This window comes from Caloenas nicobarica, chromosome 10, assembly GCF_036013445.1.
Source record: "Caloenas nicobarica isolate bCalNic1 chromosome 10, bCalNic1.hap1, whole genome shotgun sequence".
NCBI classification, from domain to species: domain Eukaryota; kingdom Metazoa; phylum Chordata; class Aves; order Columbiformes; family Columbidae; genus Caloenas; species Caloenas nicobarica.
The window spans coordinates 2,844,344-2,863,553 of NC_088254.1; the positions used below are offsets into that span (position 1 = coordinate 2,844,344).

General features: G+C 53.3%; 2 protein-coding genes across 2 annotated transcripts in view; one reads left to right on the forward strand and one right to left on the reverse strand.

The window, feature by feature from the left end:
• Window positions 1-291: 291 nt before the first annotated feature.
• On the reverse strand, window positions 292-9,798 carry HEXA (hexosaminidase subunit alpha). The gene is made up of 14 exons (XM_065641568.1): window positions 9,552-9,798; window positions 6,145-6,243; window positions 5,342-5,407; window positions 5,138-5,184; window positions 4,754-4,864; window positions 3,925-4,026; window positions 3,708-3,840; window positions 3,001-3,181; window positions 2,651-2,737; window positions 2,314-2,386; window positions 1,904-2,084; window positions 1,544-1,634; window positions 1,217-1,321; window positions 292-926 (listed from the first exon to the last, which is right to left on the reverse strand). Exons 1-14 carry the CDS (start codon window positions 9,796-9,798, stop codon window positions 863-865), a joined length of 1,587 nt encoding a protein of 528 aa, XP_065497640.1. The 3' UTR covers window positions 292-862.
• A 7,115-nt stretch (window positions 9,799-16,913) lies between these two features.
• ARIH1 (ariadne RBR E3 ubiquitin protein ligase 1) overlaps window positions 16,914-19,210 on the forward strand; it is a 54,603-nt gene continuing 52,306 nt past the window's right edge. The window contains exon 1 of the mRNA XM_065642043.1: window positions 16,914-17,372. Within this exon, the coding sequence (XP_065498115.1) occupies window positions 17,010-17,372 (363 nt within the window). The 5' untranslated portion in view covers window positions 16,914-17,009. The remainder of the gene's footprint in view (window positions 17,373-19,210) is intronic.

Here is a 19,210-nt window from a genome sequence, read left to right on the forward strand (position 1 = left end):
AGGGAAAAAACCCCGTAACTTTTAAAAATAGGAGGGGTTACCAACCCCATTTCTCTGTGCCTGCCACCCTCAGAGCCCAAAGCGTTGCATTTGATCAATGAACTGTGATAACTCCTCCAAATCCAGCTAAATTTTCCTGCTCCAGGGTGGTTGTGCTTCACCATTTCCCCCCCATTGTATCACTTTGGAGGAGAAGCGTTTGCGCATCCTTTCACTGGAGGGTAAAGAAATGCAAGACATGACAAGTTCTGAATATTTTTAAATTCAAAGTCAATTCAATATTTTTAATTTAAAGCCCAATAGTAAAAGGTTTCCAGCCATAACAGCGGATTTCACTCATTGAAGACCAAGACAGGTACAGCAGTCCCACCTGCCAGGATTTCTCGTGGATAGATCCCCTCATTCCACCTGGATGGGGTTTCCGACAGAAGAAGAGGATGGAGGAGTTGGCCAAATCCTGAGTGGTGACTCCATAACATCCAGAGAACATCCAGGTCTTCTGGGCAGGCTTCAGGGTGTCTTTCTCCAGCTCCAGAGCCAGCGGGAGATGACGTTCCTCAACCTGCACCTCTGGAGCAAGCCACCTAACAAAAACCCTTGCACCGTCTCCCAAGCCCCAGCTGAGCATGAAAAAGCACCTTTTTCCTCTTTAGGGTCATTTATTTATAGATTTAAAGAAATAAAAATAGAAAAACAGGCAAAGAGTGCACACTAAGGGGAAAAAAAAAAAAAAGTTCATTGCAACGAAGCACGAGCAGAAGCTGGGGGTGGGAAAGGGTCTCTTTGCCAAGCCAGTGGCTTTGAAGAGAGGGAAATGGTTCCTCCTGCGTGCAGAGAGACCAAGGACAGTGGGACTCAACTGTCAAAACCCGCCAAATTCATTTTCACAGTATCCCACATAGAGGGGCTGCGCCTGGACACCGCGCCTGGAGAGAGAACGGAGAGACAGTGTCACCCGCAGGGCAGGGGCAGAGCCCACGGTCCGGTTTGGGCGCAGGTTGCCCATGGGTGCCCCGTTCCGGGTGTCACAAGGAAGGAAAGGTTCTCATCCCATGCTTCTAGACTCGGTTTGGTTTTTTTTTTTTTTTTGCTTGTGTGGGAGCAAGGTCGTTTTGCACCAGGGAAAGCCCAGGGTCACCCTCACTGCCCTCCCCAGGACCGAACCCCAGAGAAGGTGGCACTTGCGCTGTGCCCCTCCATGAGGAGGGACGGTTACCCGAGCAGCGTGCAGCGGAACTCAGCCAGCCGCGCGTAGGCATCTTGCAGGTCCCTGACGGTCACGTTGCTCCACAGTCTTTCAGCTACGGCCCCAGCTCTCGGCCTTGAGGAACAAGGGACAGAGGTGTCAGGTCAGTAGGGAGTTCGTGAGCTTCTCACACAAAGCCCTGAGCTCCCAAACACCTTCCCGACCAACATCCTTCAACACATGAAGGCACGTGGCTTCTGTATGTCAAAATATCTGCTCCTAGACACACATGGATCAGGGTGACGGGACACAGACCTGTGTAAAACACATACTCAACCTCCCTGCGGCTTCTCTTACCAGAGCCTGGGAGCCAGGTTAGTGACGTCTACGTATTCGCCCCACATGCACGCCTCTCCGCCGATCACCCGCTCCTTCTGCTCGGGGCTGCCTGCCAGAGGACACGGCATTCAGGGGTGCTGGGAGATAACGGGGTGACTTATCGGGGTAAAGCAGTGAATGGCTCAGCTACAGAGGCAATAACTCGCCCTTCTGGAAGCCCCCACACTTCAAACCCCAAGCTGGGAGAGAGCAGAGTTCCTTTGTGCCGGCATCAGGCAGAGGAACGAAGGACACGGTCACTCAAGCACTTTCGAACAAATTAACCACCTCCAAGCGAGAAGTCAGCTGCCGTACAGGAAGGGGACACAAGGAACGCACCTTCAAACTTCAAGGGCTCCACCTGGTAAGCCGCTATCCAGTCCTGCCCGTAGGAGATGCGGTTGAGGTACCAGGGGGCAGAGAGCAGAGCCCGGTAGCCAGCCTTGGTGACATTGGCCATCTCCTCCATGTACGGCGTGGAGTTCTCCTTCCACACGTGGATGATGGTGTCTGGCCTCACCTGCGGAGCACACAGGATCCGTGCAGCAACACGAGCGCTACTCCCCCAGCAAGCAGCGTGCTCTGACCCACCCACAGCTCTGAATGCTCCCAAAGGGAAACTGAGGCAGATATTGGTTTGATTTTTGAGCCATGGCTCCACCAGAGCACCCCAGTGCATCTGGCTGGGGGTACCAGCACTTTTCACCCCAGCACAGGGAATTGTGTTCAGGAAAGCAGGCAGCCCTCACCTTCACTTCGTTGTCAAACACCTCCTGCCACACAATATAACCTTTGCCGAGGGATGAGATGATGTCCAGAAGCCTGGAGTGGAAAGAGTACCGAGTTTTGGGTCAAACCAACACCCGCATGTGAAGGTGCTTCTAAAGGAGAAGGGAGAAAGCACATCCCCTCACAGGGCTCCTTTACCCACATTATTTGTGGTCAGTCTCCCAATAAAACACAGCTAGGCTACTCCCTTTGGGGTCAGAGAGACATGCTGCTTAGATCTGGTGTCCCCAAGACAGCAGAAGACATTTGTGCTGGTGACGTAGCACAGCTGCAGGCTCAGAACACAGCCAGCCTTACCTCTGGATGTAGAACGACTCCAGTTTTTTGTAATCTTCACCAAAGCCCATCTCCTTCATGAAGGCACGAATTTTTGGATTTGATTTCCTGCATACCAAAGAGAAGATAATAAAAGCACTGAATCCTGAGCTCTGGAGTAAGGCCAAGACGTGGCCAAGTCCTTCCCACATCAGCCCAAGGCTGGCTCAGGTATTCCAAGAGTAGAAACCCCAGGAACAAACTCACAAGAGCCCAGGAAAACAGGACACACAGATCTGCAGATGATCGTGACCAAAAAGTGACAGGCTGAGACTCCAGTTGCAGATATTTCCCCCCCGCCAAGTCCCCATCCAGACCAATCTCAGCCTCACCAGCACGTGAAGTCCACCTCGTCGCCACCGAGGTGAAGAAAGAAGTCTGGGAACACAGCGCTGACCTCCCGAAACAAATCAGCCACAAACTGGTAGGTGCTGTTAAGGACGGGGTTGATGGGTCCGTATGTCCCAGAAGGATCCTTGCCCAAATAACAGGGAGTCAGGAGTCCTGGAGCACCTGGATCACAACACAGGACAGCGAGGAAGGGGCTAAACGTGGCTGTATGGCCCCATGTAGCCCCCCAGACCCTCCTCAGCATGGCCCTTCCCAGATTTTTTCCCCTTAGGTTCTCTCCTCACTGCTTTTTTGGGGAGATTCCTACAGGAAACCACACACTGAGCCACTGAGGTGGCACCACAGGTGCAGACCCCAACACTCGCTCTCTGCAGACAGAGAAGGAGGGCAGCCACAGTTTCGGCTGCGACAACACGCACGGGTTGTTCTCCAGTACAGGACATGGCATTTGGAGGCGGGAGAAGGAGAGAGCAAGACAAGGCAACGCCTTCCTGGAGCTTCTCACACTTCCAGGCTCAGACCCAAGTAGAGATGGAAACGCTTTCCCTTTGGATTTTATTCTAGAAGTTGGACCACTGGGTCCTCCAGCTGATGGTTTGTGCCATCCCGGAGCCACACAGACCCCCCTGTTCCCCCTGGTACAACTACAACTTTCCTCACAGCACCAGAAGCAGGATCTGCTCCTCACCTGGACCCCAGGAGAGCGTGTGCCCAGGAGTGTCGAACTCCGCGATGACTCTGATGCCGCGCAGCCGGGCGTACTCGATCACTGTCCGCACGTCGCTGGCTGTGTACACGTGGGTCATGGGGTTGAAAGCTCCCTGGGTGGACACGGGGAATGTCAGCGCCTTGCTTGGGTGTCAAGGGAGGGATCTGCTTCCCCCATGGGGATCGGGGTGGGTTACCTGCTTGCTGAGCTCTGGGAAGGTCAAGCTCTCGTAGGGGAAAGACGGGTCATCCACGATGTGCCAGTGAAACACATTGAACTTGTTGTAAGCCATGACGTCCTGGGGAAGGAACAGGAATCAAGATGAATATGCCCTGTCTCTTCCGAAAGCTTGCCACAGAAAGGGGACAAGGTCCCTGTACTCCAAAAGGACAAGGCGGAGTCCACAAATGCTCCCCAGGATCCAGAAGGGATTCAGACACCTCGTTTCAAACACACCAGCACCATAAAGAGCTGCAGAGGGCCAGCAGTGCTTCTGCTCACAATAAACCCCCTGTTCTCCCTAGGACTGAGCCACTGGTTGAGACCCGGGAGTTTAATTCTGCTTGGGACAAGTGTTTTCCCTTGCCTCAGAAACAACCCAGCCTCAGAAAGTCATGTGGATTGCAGGAAACCAGGATACTTCAGGGTTTTCTTCCTTACAAACTGAGGAAATCACCCAAACCAGGCAGCTGTGAGTTACACCAGAAGCAAACACAGCCATGGGCACAGGGAAGGACCTACAGCGCATTTTTTTCCACGATGCACATCTGTATACAAAGAACCGAAGTCACGCTGCCACCCTGCCCCAGCCTGTTCCTTCATCGAGGGACAAGTAAGCTGGTTTGCTTCAAAAAGCCTCGGTTTGACAAGCTCTTCCCTTGAGGAGATGTAGATGCAGTGGCCTATGCTGGCTCTGGGATCTTCAGAAAAGAGCAAAAATCCCAAAAGCCCTCCAGGCTACACAGGAGACCCAAAAAAAGGGACACCAAACAAAACCACGTTGTCTTCCAGCACAGGCATCCTACCAGAGTTTCCAGGATGGCTCTCAGAGGCAGGTAGTGACGAGACGTGTCCAGCAACAGGCCCCGGTGAGGGAAGCGGGGAAAATCCACAATTTCTGTCTCGTTGATGTAGTACTGCAACACAGAGAGCACAAAGGAGTGAGCAGGGCTCCAGGCAACACAGCCGTTAGCAGGAGAGAATCGGGGTCACCCTTCTCCCCAGAGCCAGCAGGACGAGGAGGGGTGGCCTCACTGTCAAGCTGGCCAGAAGGAGCTGTGACGCTTTACTGGCTCAGAAAGCAGGGATCTGGCTGGATTCATGAATCCCTGCCTGGCCTTTGCGCCGCGGTGCCGGTACCCTGCTCGTCCCGAGCATCCCGGCAATCCTCAGAGGGATGCAGGACTCACCGTGCCATTCTCATCTCTCCCAACGAGCTGGCTGAATGTCTCCAGGCCTGCAGGAAAACCACACACGCAGTCACTTTCTCAGCACGGACTCCCCCAAAGGAACCGAGCTCAATTAACAAATAAGTCTACAGAAAGGCACGGGGAGCCATCCCCACAGGGCTGGGGCAGGGAGAGCAGGAATGCCCGGCAGAAAGCGCAGCTCACCTCTCAGAGCTCCCCAGACGGTATCCGCAGAGAGCAGCACGGAGCCTTCCGAGACGGACAGCTTATCTGAAACACAGCAGCAGAGCGGCCGGGCCGGCGTCAGCTCCTGCGTTCCATCACATGCTGTGACGGGCCACCACAAGCCCAGCAGCACCAGGCAGAGGTTTTGATACAGGACTGCACCCTGGTATCCTACAGAACTGATTTTTGGGCTTGGTTTTTTTTTGTTTTAAACCTCTCCCACTGCTTTATCAGCATCCTCAAGTAAGTCACTCCCTCCCCGCGATCAGTGAGGATGCTGGCTCCCTAAAATCAGGGCTAAGTGCTGCACAGTGCTATTATTTCACAAATCTGATGAGGAGCGGCTGACGGAGCTGGGGGGTTCAGCCTGGAGAACAGGAGCTGAGGGGAGACCTTCTGATCTCTGAACTGCCTGAAAGGAGCTTGGAGCCAGGGGGTGTCAGGCTCTGCTCCCAAGGAACAAGCACCAGGACAAGAGGAAATGGCCTTAAATTGCACCAGGGGAGGTTTAGATTGGATAATAGGAAAAAATTATTCCCAGAAATGGTTGTCAGGCATTGGAACAGGCTGCCCAGGGCAGTGCTGGAGTCACCATCTCTGGAGGGGTTTAAAAGGCGTTTAGACAAGGTTCTCAAGGACATGGGGTAGTGCTAGAGTTGGGTTATGGTTGGATTCGATGATCCTGAGGGTCTCTTCGAACCAAAATGATTCTATGATTCTATGATTCCACAGAAACAGCCACACTCCCGCCCCGGTTGCTCCCTCCCATTCCCAACACTCACAGCCTTCCTTGGAGTCCAGGCTGGGAAACCCATCACAGTCTGGCGTGGCGACAAAGACGAGGAGCTGAGTGCACGGTGTCCCCCAGGGCTGCTCATTCTCTGCAAAGGACACAGAACACAGATGTCAATCCCCACCCTGGCTCTTTTCCCTGCGCCCAGCCCACCGCCCTCCTACCAACCCAGTTAGGGATGCAGACGTGGACTTTTAGCACTCAGGGCAGAAATGAGCACCCCCTCCTGCAACCCAGAGCAGGCACAGGGGATTCAGTGGGGGCTTCTTTCAACATAGACAATAACGAGCATACGAGCTGATCCCAATGTTCATTTCCGAGAAGATCTGCTGGTGAAGAAGCCCCCAGGAAAGGCTTTGCAATGGAAGATTAAAGCAGAACACAAAAGAGACATGGTCTAGCAGCAGGGCCCAAGGCTTCCTAGACACCAGCCCCTGCTCTAAGCGACAGCCACGTCTACTTGAATCTTCTCCAGGGGGGTGAAGAGTTTCATGTTTCCAAACTCTCTCAGCACTGGGAAAAAAGCACAAACCCAAAAGCGCTGCTACCCTACCCACACTCCCCAGAAAGGGCAAAGAAACCCTGTAAAAAAATGGCGGAGAATGAATCCAAGCCTACTGCAGAGCTGGGCTGAGTTCAAGCCCACCAAAAGGTCTTGCCCAGCGCAGAGAGGCCCCCAAGCAACTCCATCTTCTGCAGAGCAGGTCCCAGGCGCAGCGGCTGGAAGAATAAACCCAGCCGTGCTCAGACCTCGAGCAGGAGCTCTGGCCACGCTTCCCTGTCTGAAGGAGAACTTCCGAGGACACAAGGCCCCCAGTCCTCGCTGGGGTCGCTCCCCCAACTCCAACGGGAGGTGTTCAGCCTTAGATGCGCGGGTCTATCACAGCAGTGGGGTGGGACCCTGCTCGTCACAGCCAAGGTCCAAACTGACACCCCCATAGCATTCCCAGGGACAGCTCGATATGGTCAGGGCCAAACTCAAAGCTTGGCTTTGAGTAAGACTGGTCACAAGCCAGGCACGGAGAATTCAGAGAGACCTGGGCACCGCCAGCATTTGGGCGAAATGCAGACGGCCTGTGCTCTGAAGCTTGCAGGAGCCAGAAACTCTGAATTTCTCCATGAAGGAAAGGCAAAATCTCTGCAGAGAGAAGATAAACAGCTCGCAGCCCTCAGTTCTGAGCTTTCCTCCTGGTTACAGACAAGCCGGTAGCCAAGGCAACCTCGCAGATGTGCGAGCCACAAGCTCCCTCTGCTCGGCAAGACGGCCGCTCGAGCCTGGGGACATGGGAGATGCTCATTCTGGTGATAAAACCTCAAGAGAATTGGTGTCACCACCACACGCCATGTTTAAACCCAGCCAGGGAGTTGTCACCGAACCCAAGCGTGGCCTCCTTGGCCAAGGAGCAGGCAGGTCCCACTACCACGGCACCAAGAAGGCAACACAGGTGGATGCAACACGGACCCATCGAACACAACGGCTGAAGTCCATGGTTCAAAAGAGAGCTGCGAAGGCGCATGTCAAGTTAATTAGTCACGGACTGGAAGATGAGGATGCTAACGCAATGATTGCGGCAGTAAGACGTCGGGGATGGGAGGTCCTGGCTTGAGCTCCACGCAGGGTCCCGGGTCTCTCCCAGACTCGTTTTGGAGCTGCTCAGCTTAATGACAAGAACCGAGGGAAATCCCAATTAGAGCTAAAGAAAAAAAATAAATATTCTTCACCTTGAGGGTGGCCAAACACTGCAGCAAGGGCTCGGTTCTCTGTGCAGGAATCCTGCAATTTCAGCTGGGTACAGAAGCTTGATCCAGCTGCAAAGTTACCTCCAGCTCCAGGTTTGGACCCGTTTTAAGGCAGGGCTTGAAAAAAGACCCCTCTATGTCCCTCCTAACTTAAACTGGTCTCTGTTTTCATTCTTGAAGTCCAGGATGAATGCAGAGTTTGGACATAATCTTGCTTGTTAAATTGACATAGCAGCTTCCTGAAACAGACAAAATTGTTTATTTCCTCTATCAACAGAAACTGTTTCCCTCCATTCATGGTTTCCATTGCCTATTCTCACCCATGTGAAAAATAAAAAGGAAGGCAAAGAGGGGAAAAAAGCCATAAAATTGACTGTGCAGTTTGAGTGTCATAAAGCAGGCCGTACGGAAAGCAATGAGCTCGATCTCATGATCACACGTATCTGCTCCAACTGATTTGATGGTCATATTTCCCCTCTGAGAAGAACAGGAAAACATGAATAATTGTATCAGCTGCTTGAAGTTTAGTTCCTAGCAGCAAAAAAAACCCAAGAGGAGTCTTCTCAGCTCCCAGATCAAAATTTGTTTCCATTGCTACTTACAAGAGCTGAAGAAATAAAAAAGCCAAATGGCTCCTTGCAGTGTTTCCAAGTCGCCCCTGTCAAAGCACGACATGCTCAAGACGAAGCAGCGCGGCTTCCAGCCCCGTCACCCTTCTCCGCTTCCATCAGCGGCGACGGGCTTCGCGCTGACATTTAAACCGCCCGGAAGCAGAGCTACGAGCTTTCTGATGAATGAAGCATTTTGCGTTTCCCAGATATAGCGCTTTGGGCTGCCACAGACCCACGCAGACGCCGAGCACCCGGCCGGCTCCTCAGCCCATGTTTGCGAACGCAGCCACGAAATTTCCCCGTATTTCAACCCAGACGGGCAGCGGGTGCTATCGCAAAGAAATCTGGGTGCGAGAAACCGTTATAACCTACCCCAAATCGAGCCTGGGCTCTCAAAGCTTTCACCTTCCCTCATCTTACCCTACAATTTCAGAGTGAATCCAAGAGGTCTGCGAGAAAAGCCACGCTGCCTTGGGATGCTTAGCAGCCCACCTTATGAAGTAAGGGCAGAAAGAGCCACGCGGCACAAATACGTGCTGGCTAAAAACACACGCGAAGCAGCAAGAGTGTTTCCTCAAGACGAAGCTTCACGCCGGACACCGAGAGCTGCTGGAAGAGCCAAGTCGTGCAGAAAGCACCGAAGCGGGAGCGATTGCAGCAGCAGTCCCGAGAAAGGGAAGCAAAGCAAGAGCCGGAACGCCATCTGGAGAAGATAAAAAAACGAGATGGAAGGAGCAAAAGTCCCCACAGCAAGAGCCTCGCTGCTTGAAAGAAAACGCGAGGTGACTAGCGCAGTGCCAAACAGGATTGGATTTTATTTCACGACGTGCATCGCCCTCCACGCACGGACCCAACGCTGCCCTTTGCTCCCCGGCTCTGGAAGCCACAGACCGCGGCCACCCCACCGAGCTGGGGGAACGCGGGGGTGTGGGAGCACGACCCCCCCCCCCCCCAAAAAAAAAAAAAACAAACCACACGAGGGTTGGGGTTTGTGGTTCGCTTCGAAGCACAGAGCCGAAGCGAAAGGCCCGACGCCCCGCCTCACCGGTCGGGCGGGCGGCGGCGAACAGCAGCGCCCAGTACCGCTGGAAAGCCGCCTCCAGCACGGCGCAGCCCGGCCCCACGGCGGAGCCGGCGGCGGAGCCGAAGCGGAACCGGCGGGGAGGCAGCGGGCAGCGGCCGCCGCCCGGCGGGGAGCGCTGGGCTTGGGGCTGCGGCCACACGGCGGCCGCCGGCTGAGGCAGCGCCGCCACAAACGGCAGCAGCAGCAGCAGCGCCCGCGCCGCCGCCATGTCGCGCCCCGCCGGCCGAGCGAGGGGGCGGCGCCGCGAAATGGCAGCACAGCCGCCCGGACAGCCCCCTCCGGCGGCGGTTTACCTCAGCGAACGGCTCTTTACCCTTAAATAAAGGCACAAAAGCCTCACGGAGGGTGACATCACCCCTCAGGCCGTCAAAATTCAGAGCCCCCTCCGCCCTGCTCTGTGCCCCCAGGCGAGTCTCAGCAGCCTGGTGTGTGTTCTGAGGAGAAGATTAATGATTTAAACCACGTATTTCACCCGCGCCGCCTCCCAGCCGTGTGACAGAGCTTTGGATCCAGCTTGGGTTTTGGCATCTTTTGTTGGTACCGTGCATTTTTATGAATAATGCTGGATGTAAATCAGCCTGGGTTTCCAGGCATATTATATAGCCAGCAGGTGAAGTGTTGGGTTGTATAGAAAAAGGGCTTTACCCCTCACGCTGAGGTGTCGCGGAGATGTTCTCCACACGGGGCTTGGCTTTTGCGAGGAAACCTTCAGCCTCAGATGAACTCTTTATTTTGCGTCCTCCTCTATCCCACCTCTGCATTCCTCAGCAATCCCCAAGTCAAATAAAGACCCTTAAGCCCAGGTTTTACCCACCTAATTGCCAGCTCGGCTCTATTGGCTCCTACACAGGAACTAACTCCATCACATTATTAGCAAAATGTTGTCCCAGCCTTCCCAAGAAAGAAGTGAAGCCGCCGGAAAACTCCAAGCTCTCAGGAATGAGGAAGCCTATGAGATACCAATGAAGGTTTTGGAGGTGGTGTGGAGATGGAGAAGTTATGTGGATGCTGGGCAGCAAGAGGGGATCACAGTTAAGTCTGGGCCTAAATGGGATTGTTGGAATTTCATTAGATTAGCGAAAACAGAGGACCTCAGGTGGGGGAAGGCAGGGAGGGGACTAAGGATCACACACAGGAATAGAGCCCACAACCCTGTGGAGCAGCAAAGACCACCCATCCGTCTAAAGAAAGGTGAGCCAGGACTTAGGACAGGCACAACATGTCTTAGACCAGGAAACAGCCTTACCAGTTAGGCACAGCCCCACGGCCAGGCAAGTAGAGCATGGTAGTAGCAGCAACAGGGACCATCAAGAACCCAAGTGTCACCAGGCAAAAACAAGACACCAGGTTTAGTCCAAGATCAATTTGGAAGACCCTAAGAGCAGATGCACCCACAGAAAAGAAGTGGTGCCCTAGACCTCAGCTTAAATAGAGCTCCTAGAGCAATGGGTCATGGGTAGAGGTCCCAAATGAGGCTGATTGGGGCAATTAAAGCCTTTTGGTGGCCTCAGGCTGCTGACAATCCTCACCTGTCCCTTGTTTTCCCTACAGAGGGGTGGCAGGACCCCAGTTCAGCACAATGGCACAAGCCAGGCTGCTTCCTCGTGCCTCCAGTGCCGTTTCTCCAGGATGTTGGCTTGTCTTTATCCACGTCACACAGCAAGAGGGGACATGGAGAAGGACACCTGTATTCTAGCCTGCATTGACTTCTGCCATTTTTGGTGTTCACGTCTTCCTCCACTTGTGTCAAGGCTGCTGCCAGTCTATGCAAAGCCTCTGTGGTCTTGAGCGGGGTTTATTGCCTTTCCCCGTGCAAACCTCTGCTTTTCTGACAACATCAATCGATTCCAGTATATCTGGACTTTTCCTCAAGTAACTTCACTGTATTAAAACTGCATAGGAAGAAAAAAAAAAAAAGGAAAAAGACACAGTTTGCTGTGTTGCATCAGGCAACATCAGCAGCACCGGCAGGGCTGCGCTTCCCAGAGTGTGAGACTGAAACACAAAAGCACCCTGGGCTGAAGCAAATCCTTATTTCAGTCTGGGGAGGGTGGCGTGTTCCCCGCGCTTATGTAAAGCGTTGTGTCCGTGGCTTTCAGTCGAAATATTCGAGCCTTTCTATGGATTCTGTTGTTGTTGCTATTTTAGGGGACCTGATGTCTCCAGGGGATGACTCAGAGAAGTTCATCTGTAGCCGGCTGGCATTAATCTAGACTAAAAGCCTGATTCAGGAATGCATCTTTATGGAGGAAAACGGCTTAAGCGCGTGCTTAACTTTGGAGCTTGGCTGCGAGAAACCGGCTTACATGCTGTCCTGCGTGGAGCAGCAGTAGCCAGAAGCTGCTGATGCTCTTCAGAAGACCCACTTGCGAAAAATTGCAGAAAACCGTGCTGCACCGGAGCTCTGCTGGATTACCTGCTTGCTACCGAGAATGAATATGGTAGAAATCCAAATTCATTATTCTGTCAGAAATTGTTTCAAAATCAGGCCAGTGTCACAAGTGGGTCTTTCTGGTTTGTTCACCTTTGGGGCATGAGTGTGGCCTTTGAGCTGTCAGTGCAGCTCCGTGTTCCACGGCATTTTTTTAAGGTATAAACTCATTTGTTATGCTCCCTAATTCCCTGTAACGTTGGCTGTGTCTGCATTTAATCAGGAGGGTGTTTTGCATACAGATTTCTCCGTTGGTGAGAGGCATATGAACTGGTGAAAGGGAAACGGAGGGAGCCACTCGTGGAAACCTTCGCAGAGTTTTAGTTTTCTGTTTGCTTTGCTCTTCGAGCCAAATGCTCTCTGAGCATACTCGCTTCTGCATGAATCCAGCTCCGAGGACCTGCTGGTGGTGTGGCTTTGGGCTCGCATTTAAACACCCAGCAAAAGCCAGGAGAGATGATTGTAGGAGCTTTAGCAGGTGCACAAAGAAGATCCTGGGTGGGAGATGACCCTAAATCCAGGTCCAGGGGATTTTCACCAGCCAGATCTGTCTCTAACAGCCCATGAGGAGCATCCCTGCTTTCGGGGGCTGACACAGGCTGTTTTACAGCATGCCGCTTTCGGAGCCGCAAACACATATCCTGGTGCTTTTCAAAGCATGAGGTGATTTGTTTTCACATCTCTACATTTCCACCTTGACCACTGCGTGTCACGCTGGCTGCTGCCATCGAACCGTTTAGCAGATGCACATGGTAAATGGATTTCTCAGCATAGCTGAGTGGAAAGGGGCCTCTTCAGATGGGAGAGCACACACAGGCCTGGGAGATTCAGAGCTAGCAAGCAGCAAGGACAAATATTTCCATAATTATGAACTTAAAAGTGGAGTTTAAGGCAAAAAGCTTGAGGTGAGATGTGTTAATGAGTCTGAAGGATTTGGGTTTCTGACTTGAGCTTGGCCTGGTGGTATGTGCACTATGGGTGTTATTTGCAAAGCCTTTTTTTCCTCTGGATTATCTCTAGCTCACACAGCTTTGGGGTGGCCGGACGGACAGTGGTGATCTTGAGGAGCATCTCAGCCCATGCCCGTGGTCGAGGTTGTTAATGGGTGGGCAGGCAGCCAAAATCAAACCCAGGGCACCCAGAAATGTCCCAGTGCAGGATCTGCGTGAGCCTGAAGGACTTTTTCTGGAGATCCCACCTGCCTCAAGGAGCCACAGAGCAGGAGGGAGGCCAGGCGACGTGGGAGGTTCACCCCAAATCCCCAGGCTCTCAGGTATGGCTGTGGGGCTGAGCTGGATTTGATCGGAGCTCACGGATGCGTGGTGACAAACTCCTCCTGCACAGAGGCCCGGCTCCTGTAAACCTTATAAGCGAGTGCTTAACTTCGCAGAGCGAGGCGATTGCAAGGCGATATTTTATTCTTGTCAGCTTCAGCGTTAACAGTGACTTGAATCACTTGGGTAATTAAGCTCTTGCAAGAATAAAATGAAAAAGCGCCAGGTGCCTATGGAGATCTAAATCATTTCTCAGAGTGGGTAGAAGAGCGGTTCTCAGCTTCGCTCGGGAGCCGGAGCCCTAAAATTCCCAGGGGCAGCGCAGATCCCTACGGGATGAGCTGAAGGCAGCAGCCCTGCTTTTTCTCAAGTACCTTTTGTCAACCATCTACAAGGAGCCGGTGGGTACCCAGAGCTCCATATGGAAAGTTCGTAACGAAAGGAAGACCTTTTGCAAAAGGCATGGCTAAAATGTCATACCAGGGTGTTTTTGAGCAATGTTAGTGTTTTAAGTAAGGAGTAACTGGCAGTGAAGTGCTGATCCCGGTCTTGCCATGGGCAAAGATAAGGCTGGGACTGTAGGAGGAAAACCACCTTCCCATGTCTGCGGGATGGCGTCGAGAGGATCCCATCGCTGTATATAAATGTTTATTACTGGGGTTATAGGAGAGAGGGAAGTGATTTAAATGTGTTGGTGAGGAGCTGCGCATGTCACCTGCAGTGCTGGCACAGAGTCCCGGGTGACACACAGCCCCTCCGTGGGACAAAACACAGGGCGAGGACCTGGGGCCACTGACCGAGCCCCCGAGTAGATTTGTCACGGGCGACTGGCCTGGCAAACAAACATCCAGCTGGTCAGTCCGGAGCTGAACAAAGCCGGGGCTATTTATAGACATGTAGGGCATGGTGATTAATGCCTGGGCCTTTGCTGTTCCAAATAAGCAGGGTAATTAGGGAACTGGCTTTATTGACGAGGTAGCTTGTGGTGAGGCAATGTGCGTGCCCAGCCCATACCCCCCTGCACCCCTCCTGACCCGGGCAGAGCAAAACCTGGGGACAATGGGATGTCCCCAGCTGTGTGACAGGGACCACAGGTTGTCCCCAGCTGTGTGACAGGGACAGCTTTGCACAGTGACTGTGTGGGGAGGACAGCAGGCAGTCACGGCTGTGGCGAGTTCGCTGGAAGCTGTCACAAAAGGCCTAGAGCTGATTCTCGGAGCTGTTTGTCTGTCTGAAAGTGCGGCCTGGTATCCAGCGAGGTTTCTAGAGACATCTACCTGGGACATCTGACAGTCCACTTGGACCCCTGAGGGAACCTGCCTGCGTCACCCTGAGCTTAAACTCCTGTCGCTGCGGACATCGTTACGCTTCCCATGCTCCAGCAGAAAACAAACACCCTTTTGGACACAGCTTCCAATTTTCTGCCTGTTTCACAAGGTATTTGTATTGGAGCAGGAGCATGCAGCAGGATCCCGCTGTGCCAGGTGCTGCCCAGACACAAAGCCGTGGTGACTGCTGCTCCAGAGAGCTCATAGATCATAGAATGTCCTCAGTTGGAAAGGACCCCCAAGGATCATCGAGTCCAACTCCTATCCCTGCACGGGACAACCCCACAGTTCACACCGTGTGTCTGAGGATGTTGTCCAGTCTCTTCTTGAACACTGTCAGGTTGGGGCCGTGACACCTCCCTGGGGAGCCTGTCCCAGTGTCCAGCACCTCTAGGTGAAGAACCTTTTCCTCATGTCCAACCTGACCCTTCCCTGGCACGTCTTCCTGCCATTGCCTCAGGTTCTGTCCTTGGTCACTAAAGAGAAGAGTGTGTCTCGTCACACCTATACCACATACCACCAGGCTGAGTCCCCTCCGCCCTCCCGGGGCATCTTCGTCCTGGAGTGGATAATGTCACCACATCAGAATGGCCCCAGTTCATCCTGGGACCAAACAATTCCCTCGTCTACTCTTGCTCCCTGCAAAATGCCAGATTGACAGAGAACAAAAGGAATCGAGCCGGGCAGTGACAAACAGGGTGTTTTTATCTGTGCTGACCGGAGGGCAGAGCTGGACCTCTGAGGTGCCACCTGGCACGGCTGGGGTGATACCTGTGTTTCTAATTATTAGACTGTATTTTAAGGAATTGTAGAACTCCTAGTTTAGGAGAATATTAAGGTAGCAACCTTTAAAGCTCGACCAGCCTTGTAGCCATAGAATCTTTGTACAAGCAGACTCTGTAACCATAGAGTCTTTGTACTTGGTAGTCCTACCTTATTCTTAAAATTGACATAGATTTACAACATATTCTTTTAAAATAGGTAACTGAGAAGTAACTGAGAAACACGTGAATGTTGCTTAGCGTTGCTTAAAAGATACCTTGTATTAGAATAGGCGTGGAATATGTTAATGGTTGTCAAGACTTGCAATGAAAATGTAATTTTTCTGTCAATATAAGCATGTATGACCAACTGGTCAGCGGTGGACCTATAGAGGGAGACCCCCGGTACCAAATAAAGAAGTGCTCCTTTTAAAACCCTAAACCGTGGTTTTAAGAGATTATTAATTTGCTGATTTTTACGGTATCAGGGGGGCACACGTTTGTCCCACACTTCCACGAGAACTTCTGCCTGGAAGGTCTCAGTGCAATTTTATTCTGATTTTGAGGTTCTCGATCTATTTTCCCTGGCGGGTCGCTCGCCACCAGTCTTTATATAATGGAGGTGCCGAGGGCTTTCCCGCTGTGCCCTGCAGCCAGGACACCCCGGGAGGGCCCCACGCCCCCACCTCCCCCCACGGCCCCGCCACCCCGGGCGCCCGGAGCCGCATCTGGAATATCGTGTCCAGTTCTGGGCCCCTCAGCTCCAGCAGGACAGGGAACTGCTGGAGAGAGTCCAGCGCAGCCACGAAGATGCTGAAGGGAGTGGAGCATCTCCCATGTGAGGAAAGGCTGAGGAGCTGGGGCTCTGGAGCTGGAGGAGACTGAGGGGTGACTCGTTCATGGGGATCAATATGGAAAGGGGGAGTGTCAGGAGGATGGAGCCAGGCTCTTTTCGGTGACAACCAGTGATGGGACAAGGGGCAATGGGTGCAAACTGGAACACAGGAGGTTCCACTTAAATTTGAGGGGAAACTTCTTCATGGTGAGGGTGCCAGAGCCTGGCCCAGGCTGCCCAGGGAGGTTGTGGAGTCTCCTTCTCTGCAGACATTCCAACCCGCCTGGACACCTTCCTGTGTAACCTCATCTGGGTGTTCCTGCTCCGGCGGGGGGATTGCACTGGGTGAGCTTTCGAGGTCCCTTCCGACCCCTGACATTCTGTGATTCTGTAACGGGGGGGGAACCGCTAACACCTCCCACCGCATCCACCCGCCGCACCCAAGATGGCGCCGCGCCACACCCAAGATGGCGCCGGCGGCCGGCGGAGAGGGCGGGGCGGCGATGGGGGAGGGGAGCGTGTGTGCAGGGGGGGTGTGGCGCGCACTCAAGATGGCCGCCGGCGCGGCGGAGCGGAGATGGCGGCGGCCGCGCAGGCGCGGCGCGGTGCGTCACGCGGCGCGGCGTGACGTGCCGTGCGTGCGCGGCGCGCGGTGACGGAGAGGGTCGGCCGCGTCCCTTTGTTGGCGGCGGCGGCGGCGGAGCTGAGGCGCGGCGGGGCCGGGCCGGGCCGGGGGGCGGCGGGGCGGGGGGGGCCGCGGGAGCCGCCGCCGTTCCTTCAGCGCCTCGCCATGGACTCGGACGAGGGTTACAACTACGAGTTCGACGAGGACGAGGAGTGCAGCGAGGACAGCGGCGCGGAGGAGGACGAGGAGGACGAGGAGGAGGACGAGCCCGACGACAACCTGGACCTGGGCGAGGTGGAGCTGGTGGAGCCCGGGCTGCGCGTCGGCGGCGAGCGCGACGGGCTGTTGGGCGGTGAAACGGGCGGGCTGGGCCCCGGCGGCGGCGGCGGTGGAGGCGGGCTGGGCGGCGGGCCGGGCCCCGGCGGCGGCCCCGAGCAGGAGGAGGATTATCGCTACGAGGTGCTGACGGCCGAGCAGATCCTGCAGCACATGGTGGAGTGTATCCGCGAAGTCAACGAGGTCATCCAGGTGCGGCCCCCGGGGGAGAAACCGGGCGGGCGGGCGGGGGGGGGGGAGGCGGGGCCGGGCCGCGCTCACCCTGAGCCCCCCCCCGGATCTCCTGGGCACCCCCTGCCCCGGGAGGCCTCTCGGGGCCCGGCCCCGCAGCGCGTTTCCTGCCGTGGAAGCGTCGGGAACCAGGCCCCGGGCTCTCCGGGGCCTGCTCTTTGTGTGGTTTGCAGGCTGGAATCTGGTTTGCCGTTCTCCCTCCTCCGACCTCACGCTGGCTGGGGGAGTTCTTGCCCCTTCGGCGAGTTGGTTTGGAGCTGTGGAATTTGCCGAGGGGCAGCTGGGCACCCGCTCTGGTTTGGTTGTTTGTGCCTCCCCTTCCCTCCCGCCTCGCACAAACGCGCTGCTGCCCACAGGCTTCCACCTCCTCGGGTTTATTTCCAACAATTTCCAACAATTGCAGCAAAACAGTATTTCCAACAATTGCAGCAAAACAGTATTTCCAACAATTGCAGCAAAACAGTATTTCCAACAATTGCAGCAAAACAGTATTTCCAACAATTGCAGCAAAACAGTATTTCCAACAATTGCAGCAAAACAGTATTTCCAACAATTGCAGCAAAACAGTATTTCCAACAATTGCAGCAAAACAGTATTTCCAACAATTGCAGCAAAACAGTATTTCCAACAATTGCAGCAAAACAGTAACTTCCCCCTATTTTTTTTTTTTTTTAGCACACGGCTTTAAAAATGAAGCAGAATTCAAAATACCGTTTACTGTCTTTGGATGAAAATATCCTTATCTGTTGGCTTTTGAGCTTTTGGTAAAAAAAATCCACCTGGCATCCCTTTCAAAATGTGTATGGCAAGGTTTTGCTCCAGCTCGCCATCAAGTTTTGTGATGCTGTTTGCTTTTTCTGCAGGTGACCAGAGTGTGTGGGTTTTCTTTTGTTTCCACTTACTCGATGTTATTCAGAGTTACTGCGAGTAAATAGAAAATGCTCCTCCTTTTCTGATATGCAAACAGGAATGGGGTGAGAAAGTGAAATCTCTGGATATCGAATATTGAAGGGGAGACAGTGCCCAGAAAGCAGGTTTTTCTCCTAGTGGTGTCTACTCCTAGTGTTGCTAAATCTGCTTAGATATTAGATTCACTGCAGTGAATGCTTTTGCCCAACTATTTTGTGCTCTACCGTGACTACAACAGCAGCTTTAAAACGTTTATGTGGAACTTGATGCAAACAACTGTAAACGTATTTGCTTACTGAATTAGTAAATGGCATTTCTTGGGTCAAATTGAAGTTTATAACTTTAATAACAGTACCGTACATGTAAAGCTGCATAAAGAAGGCTGCCTAGGTTAGCTGATTACCCTGCAGTTAATGATCTTATGGTTAAGTATGGATATTTCTTTGCTGCCAGTTATTGATTGTAACGTAAGAAGGGAAACAAATGGCAAATAGACATGCGAACAGTTGATAACTTGAAGTTTTTACACTTTGAGGTAGCGATTAAAGTGGCGAGTCTGTGTTTAATGTTCAAGACTGCGAAAATCATGACCTATACTGCATAGTATTGAACAGATCGTACCATTTGCTCTGTCTTTGTGTGAGCAAAGTGGTGGAAAAGTTCCTGCCAGCGAGGCGCAGCGAGTATTCCTGCTGTTGTACTTCCAGACCTGGCCGGTGTGGTGAATCATGAACTGATTTCTTGGACAAGGTCCTTGTTTCTGGCCTGTGTTGTGTTTTGCGTGGGTGGTTTGTTTTGTTTTGTTTTTTTCCCCTCTTTTACTGCCCCTGAGCTGCATGGCTTCTGTGCTTGACCTCTGAGTTGCAGAATTAGTGGAAAAAAGTCACTAT

Bases quoted from the DNA above. Each gene is read 5' to 3' on its own strand.
- HEXA (XM_065641568.1), bottom strand. From the start codon at position 9,798: ATGGCGGCGGCGCGGGCGCTGCTGCTGCTGCTGCCGTTTGTGGCGGCG. The intron at 1,635-1,903 runs GTGCGTTCCTTG...GTCCTCTGGCAG, and splicing joins GGAGCCCTTGAAGTTTGAAG to GCAGCCCCGAGCAGAAGGAG. The intron at 1,322-1,543 runs GTAAGAGAAGCC...TTGTTCCTCAAG, and splicing joins AACCTGGCTCCCAGGCTCTG to GCCGAGAGCTGGGGCCGTAG.